This window comes from Anarrhichthys ocellatus, unplaced genomic scaffold, assembly GCF_004355925.1.
Source record: "Anarrhichthys ocellatus isolate YVR2014 unplaced genomic scaffold, GSC_Weel_1.0 scaffold1, whole genome shotgun sequence".
NCBI classification, from domain to species: Eukaryota; Metazoa; Chordata; class Actinopteri; order Perciformes; family Anarhichadidae; genus Anarrhichthys; species Anarrhichthys ocellatus.
The window spans coordinates 7,147,944-7,154,910 of record NW_022280031.1 but is presented as its reverse complement, the minus strand read 5'-3'; the positions used below and the strand labels follow the sequence as shown (position 1 = coordinate 7,154,910).

Here is a 6,967-nt window from a genome sequence, read left to right as displayed (position 1 = left end):
CTTATATTCCATTGCTTTACCGCCAGTAACAGCCTGCCGTAATCCGGCGGTCCGGAGTCGCTGTCTAACTTAATGAGCAGTAATGAAACTCAGATGACTATGCCGGAAGTTTTATTGAAATTTTTAAAAAAAAGAAAAGAAAAAAAAACGGTGTTTGTGTGTATTCTGGGAATTCAAAATTATATCAACCAAACATAAATTGCCTGTCACATGCAATACACAGATAATACAAATAAATAGAGTTTAAATTATGAGAACATCTTTATTTCCAGTAGCTTAGTCACAGCATATACGAAGTGAAAAAAACAGTCATATAAAAAATAAAGTGACTCTGAGGATTGTCCAGTCTTTACATGGCTTTGTGTCAGACGTAGCAAATGATATCTTTGCAGATGATGGGCTGTCGGCTGCGTGATTTCATGAGGGCTGCAAAGTTGTAAAACTCTGTGTTCATCTCATTAATGCCCGAGTAAGACTGGTGGAAAAAAGGGACTTTGGGCTGCGATGCCACGACTGGACAGGACAGACGTTTTGGAGCATTTGCAGCTCTGTTAATATGAGCAGAGTCTGTGGATCTCATCCTCACTCTGTCCTCTACACTCTTGGAAAACCCAGCCAGTTTCCTCCTCATGTTGACAAAGAAACCTCTTCCCGGTCTACTTCTTGAATTTGGCTCAAGCGCAGTGGGCTCGGGACAATCTGGTAAGTCCATCCAGTTCTGTATGAGGTCTGCAAAGCTGTTGTCACCCAGAACCAGAGGTTGGCGGTTGCGCCCTCTGGTCAATAAAGAGTTCGTCCAGTCCTCTGAGTCGCTGACCTCAAACGATGTCCATCTCTCCAGACAGGCGTCAGAAGTGGATTTGGGTCGAATGCGTCCACTTGCTGCTCTGTTTGTGCGGAGGCAGGCTGAAGATGACACCCGCACATTCCTGGTCCTCCTGAGAACCACCCCTTCGTCCTGCCATGACGCCTCAGAGTAACCTGAATCAAACTCCAAACTTTTCTGGCTGCTGGGAGAGCCCAGTCCGGGGCTCAGGCCCAGCCGGCTGCTCAAGTTGTCCTCGTCCTCCTCCAGATGACTCGCCAGGCAGCAGGCCGAGTCGTACGTGCTGGCCGTGCTGGCATCAGACATCCGCAAACGTGTGCGCAGCTCTCGCTGCAATGCCCGCTGCTGACAGGCCCGGGCCACTGCCGAGTGGCGCACCAAAGCTGGGAGTTGGGTGCTGAGAGGGCGTTTGGCTGCGGGGCAGGTTTTGCGTAGGTTTTTCAGGTCTTGCAGTGACCTCATCATGTACTGCATCTGCTCTCGTAAGCAGTCGCTTGAGTCACGCAGGCAGAGCTGAGGAGACAAAAAGAGGGAGAGTCAGACACAAGTTGTCAATATACTGTATCACACACAGTGGCACATCAGCAGGTAGAGCACTGGCTATTTCTAAGCCTTTCTGATTAACTGCTGCAGAATGGATCTAATAATAGGAGTTGAGTAAATGCAGAGGCTGCGGGCACGTTCAGGCTTGTGAGTTTCAACTTATGAAAGACTCTCATTGTAATGTTGAGGGCCCGCCGACCTGCTGATCAAAGAATAAAGGTCATCAATAGACTAATTTCAACACAAAGCAAATTCATCTGTCTGTTAATTTACTCGACCACACCAGCGACATTAGTGAACGCCCTATTTTCATTGAGTTAGGCGTGATCAACTGAAAACCCAGACACATATTATTACAGGGAGAGCTGTGCTAATGTCTAACGTCAACTATTTCTCGACATCCTGAGACAACTCCAGGGGCAAAGCAAAAACATCTGCAGTATATCAAGTGGTAACTGGGGTCTTGTGGATCTTGATTAAGCTACAGGGTTCCTGCCTCTTTAAGGGTGCAGCGGGTTTGCCTATGAAATTCACCAGTGACACAGTGAGGAATATAATACTCCCGTTTCCTCTCTGACTCACTGCGCTGATTGGCCAGAATCAGCCAGTGAGCAGCAGTGGCTCAAACTCAAACTCAAACAGGGCATAAGAGATCATGTGACAGTGTGTGTGTGTGTGCGTGTGCGTGTGCGTGTGTGTGTGTGTGTGTGTGTGAGTGTGTGTGTGTGTGTGTGTGTGTGTGTGTGTGTGTGTGAGAGAGAGTTTAATAGTAGACGTGAAGCAGAGGAAGAAAGATGAGGTCCCATATTCTTTGTGAATACTAGCCTACTCTGATCTCTTAACACTGCATGGCTGGATAAGTTAATGTACTTCATATTAGCAAGTACTGCTTTATTATACGAGTTAGTTTGCTTCATTTAAATCAGATTTAAGAACAGCGATGTAACTTTGTGCGATGCTGCCATAAATAAAAGAGCTGACAAGAGGTGAGATGTGTGCTGCACAAACATCAGGGGGAACCACAGGATACAGGTTCATGTGTGTCCATAGAGGTCACATCCAACACAACTAATGTCAGTCTGCTAACCTTTAAACCTGTAATGACCTCTCTGCTCTGAGTCTACACAATCCATTTGAGTAGTTGACCCTGCTGCAAGACCTTCTGCCCCCATTGGCTATTCGTCATAACTCTGTGAGATGTTGCAAGAGCGGATGTTTTCTCCATATGTTGGGCGACAGCCGGACTGATTTTCTATTCAGGTTGTACTAAATATAGTTAGTATATCGAGATGCGCAAATATTAGTGGCCGCTGTCTGAAATAAAAGCGCCCCAGTCTTTATATGCTTAAAAAATATAGTTAGTATAAAATAGATTATTAAGATAAAACGAACTCACCATCTCTTCTCCTCTCATCTGTAAAACTCAGATACTGCAAGAAAAATAATGAACCAGTTTTAAAACAAGACAAAACATACATTATCACTCAGTAAGAAATCAGAATAGCGAATAAAAAGTAGGCTAAACAAACACAAACACTCACTTCAAATGTGGCAGTTTCCGTCCAAAGGGAATCACCTCCCCCGTTAAAAGAGGAAAATGACCCGGGATTGTTCAGAAGGTGTTGCGGCCTGCAGAGGCACCAGAGAGGATCCTTGAACAGAGGCAGATGTGTGCTGAGTGAAACGCTCAACCCAGCTCGTCTCCTTTTTACAGCTCCGCGCTCTGCAGCCAGTCACTGCCACTGGTGTCTGAATGAGCCAATCAGAGCGCAGGAAGCTAACACGAGCCATTTACAAGCCCACCTCTGCTTGCAGCCAAACACAACTGCAAGAGAGACGCGAGGAAAAGGCCGCAATTGTTAAACCACCAGAGTATAACAAATATGTATTTTCCTTCTCCCTCTACACTTGATACACTCAAGTGATTTGGAAGAGTATACGTTAATTATAAATATGTTTGTTTTTTTTTTCACGTAGGCTGACTTTAAATCTGCTTCAAATGCATTTCACTTCATCTATTTTGTTGAATTGGGTGGAATATCAGAATTAAAGATTGTGACTTCTGTGGTCCCTTTGAGTTTGTTAGGTTAAAGGTTTGTAACTGTGTCTCTGTCCATGATTTCATTTATTGCATCCATCTTAATGGTAAATGTGCCAATTACATCCTGGGTTAATGATTTGGTCTATAAAATGACATAAAATAGCGTAGACAACTTGCAGACAAAAGTACAATTTCCCAACAATCCAAATATATTTGCTTTACCAGATTAATACTATAATAAAAACACATGCAAGATGCTGGAATCAGTGGATTTTTGGCATTTCTTCTTCAGCAATTTTCTGTGGACGGTCTAATCAATGAATTGTTTCAGTTCAATTATGATGCATTTGTGTGTGTAATTAAACCTTGTGGAAATGCAGGCAAGACATTTTTAAATTTCCAATAAATTATTTTTCTTTTGCAGGATTGTTTTTAAGTTACATTGTAAAAAAATCCAAACCATGCCACTGCTTTTCTGGCTGCTTTTAATTCTAATAGATAGAAGTCCTGCTGGTAGCTCATTGCCAATCACTGAATCAGAGCGTAAACAGAATACATGTAAATGGAATAATCTGCCTCCTAATTGGGCATTGAGCATGTAACCCATGACAGTCGTTTGGCACTCGACCTTCCATTCACATTATTCAGTTAATGGATGTTTATGCAAATCTAAAGGGCTGAGAGGAATGCATCTGTTAATTTTGTGTTGGGGGTACATCCAGATCTGATGGTCTGCTGTTCAAGTGCAGATTTGTCTCCACAGCAAGTCCAACATTAGCATACAGGTACTTGCAGCATGTCCAGACCTGTGGAACCACCTTGACCCAACATTCTGTTCTCATTTGGCTCTTCTAGGTAGATTTTAAGCACTTTAATACAGAATATCTGTCACTTTATTTCTCCCGATTGATTTCTAGTGTCTAATCCTTCCACATATGTTCACCTCCACAGCTTCAATATACCGTATAAGCTACAGTACAGACTAACATTGGAGTTTAAAAATAGCTATTTGACAGAGTGCAGGTTCCTGCAGAACTCCAGGCTTTCACTAACATCAAGATTATGTTTCTAAAAGATAATAATACCCCGTTAAGGATGGAGCCACCTTCACTCTGACAGCCACCAGCACATACACTCTACATCATGCATTAAGTAATTACGCAGGGCTTTTAATGGAACTGTGATTATTTCAATTTTCTACACAAGCCAACCTTTGGTCTGATAATTCTACTTTTAGGAATCCCTAATGGATATAATTATTGTATGAGTTGGTACTTGAACACAATCCATGAAGTCCAATGAATAGTTTACTCTCCTTCTTTATAATACTTGATTGTATAATGCTGATGTTTTGTCAGTTTTCTGTGGACATTGCATTTGTAAGTATTGCAGTAGTACGGGTCATTAAGGCTGAGCCCTCAGATAAACAGTTTTTTGTTCTGTTGTGTTCAGCCGCACAGCTAGGACCATATTTGTCCAACGTTCATCAGGATGAAAGTTTTAAAGCATCAGATTTTATGTTTGTATGTCACTGTTTTTCACTGAATCTTGGAATTTTCACAGATATTATTGCAGCCATGTCTCACAGCTTGAATGCATGAATACTTTTTGCTTAAATACATCAAACAATAATCTTGCCTTTAAGAAATGAACCTTTACTTTGAAAGATTTACCTAACACAACAGAACATTTTCTTATACTGTTGGGTGTGCAAACACTGAAATGTTATACTGGTTTTAAGCAAGGAGCTTTGCCTCTGAGAGTCTGGACGACAGAGTGGGACTGATCCAGTCTTTCAGATGATGAACTGCAGTGCCCTCTAGAGAAAGCATGCTGAAGGGTTTATACAACACCATTCAATCAAATCAAGTGCACTTTTGTTACCTACTTTTTTCTGTGCTTGCCTGTGCTCATGTGATTAAATGTGTAATAATTAAAAGTTTTCCCTGGCCTCCTCTGCTAATTGAAAAGAAGTACGATTGTGGTCAAAGAGTTAACGATACAAGCGACTGGATCAGCATTAATTGAAATTCTGCGAGGCTCGTGGGGTGTTCAGTCTGTTAGGTGTCTTTATTGAGAGCTGGTCAAAGCGCCAAATCTTTATGGTCATCAGAACTCTTCAAGTAATCTAATAAAGCACAACAAACACAAAATGAGTCATTTCAAACAGGCTTCATCAAACAGTCATTTCCCTAAACTCACCCTGACTTTTTGTACAAGACGGTAGCAGCGCCACATGTAGCAGCGACTTTAATGTCTTATTGGTTATTTCGGACAAATATACTGTAGACATCATAATTCTCATACAATGTATGTCCTTTACTGTTGATTGTTGCAGAATTATGTCTTGGTAGTATGAGCATAACAGTAACCCTGTTCAGTGACTTACAGCTTGACTTGCTAGAGGATAGATTTCAGTTGAAGCACACCAGTTGCTAGGTATAATGAATTGGCTGAAAAAAACACTGGTGATAAAACCTTCGGTAAAAATGTGCTGAGTTCCTGAGCAACCTTATCTAAACTTTATCTATTTGCATGCAGTAGTGTTCAACACAATGTGCCTATATTTCTTTATTCTCTCTTCATACTACCTCTGAGTTAAAGCTCGAGATTCTTCCCCCAGGAGAACGTCGACAGGTCCACTGACTTGTCTCCGCCTTTTAGAAAATATGTTTTGGGGCATTTTTGCTTTTTGTCAAAGGTGAACAGCAGAGGGGTCAGGAAAGGACAAGAAAGTGATAGAGAGACAGGTAATGACACACAACAAAGGTCCATGAGGGCACCTCATTGACCCTTGGCCAGTACTTTTTTCAATTAATGATTTTGTATTCAATAGAATTGTATTTTTGCTTGCAGAAGTTACAGTCCATGCTCCAGAGAACCTTTAAGGCATTTCTCTGCTGCATTACGTCTCTAGTCTTGTTCTGTCAAATCGTGCGCATTGGCCGCCATTAAAAGTGCACTATACAGGGTTCAGAATGTGATTTTTTTGTTTCAGCACCTCGTGACATAATAAATGTTAAAACCACAGACTCCTATCTGTTTATTGCTCAAAGGGGCTCATTTTGTGGGCAGTTATTTGTATATAGAATCTGCATTTACCTTGGCAAAAGAATCATAAAGATGGTTTTCCTTTTTGCATTGTGTGGCTGTTGCGTGAACCCAGCACAAGTTTCGATTGAGTCACGTTACATGTCGGAATAGTAAGAGAAGTCTACACATGGCAGAAAACCAAGGAGAGAGGTTTGGTGGTTTAAGTGGTGAGGGACATTCCTTAGATGTAAGAAATCTCTTGTTGCACCCTCGTCACAAACCGATGGTGACGAGTGAGACTCACGCAATCAAGCAATTTATTAACTTAAAGGCAACATCAAAGGCAATCAGTAATTTCAGCAGTGCAGGTGAGTGCATGAGTGGAAAGTGTGTAATGTTGTACAGCGTAGAAACAAACCATGTCAATCAAAAACCCATATGGGTGTCTCAGGCAGGAGACAGGGACCCACTGAGACTAAACAGGGTTTTTAAAAGAGTGCACTGGCACAAAGGGCCCATGTGTT

General features: G+C 41.9%; 1 protein-coding gene across 1 annotated transcript; it reads right to left on the bottom strand.

The window, feature by feature from the left end:
• Nucleotides 1–237: 237 nt before the first annotated feature.
• On the bottom strand, nt 238–3,036 carry LOC116385155 (PAK4-inhibitor inka2-like). The gene is made up of 3 exons (XM_031850381.1): nt 2,911–3,036; nt 2,766–2,799; nt 238–1,339 (listed from the first exon to the last, which is right to left on the bottom strand). The coding sequence occupies exons 2-3, from the start codon at nt 2,781–2,783 to the stop codon at nt 365–367; spliced, it is 993 nt and encodes a 330-aa protein (XP_031706241.1). The 5' UTR covers nt 2,784–2,799; nt 2,911–3,036; the 3' UTR covers nt 238–364.
• Nucleotides 3,037–6,967: the final 3,931 nt, after the last annotated feature.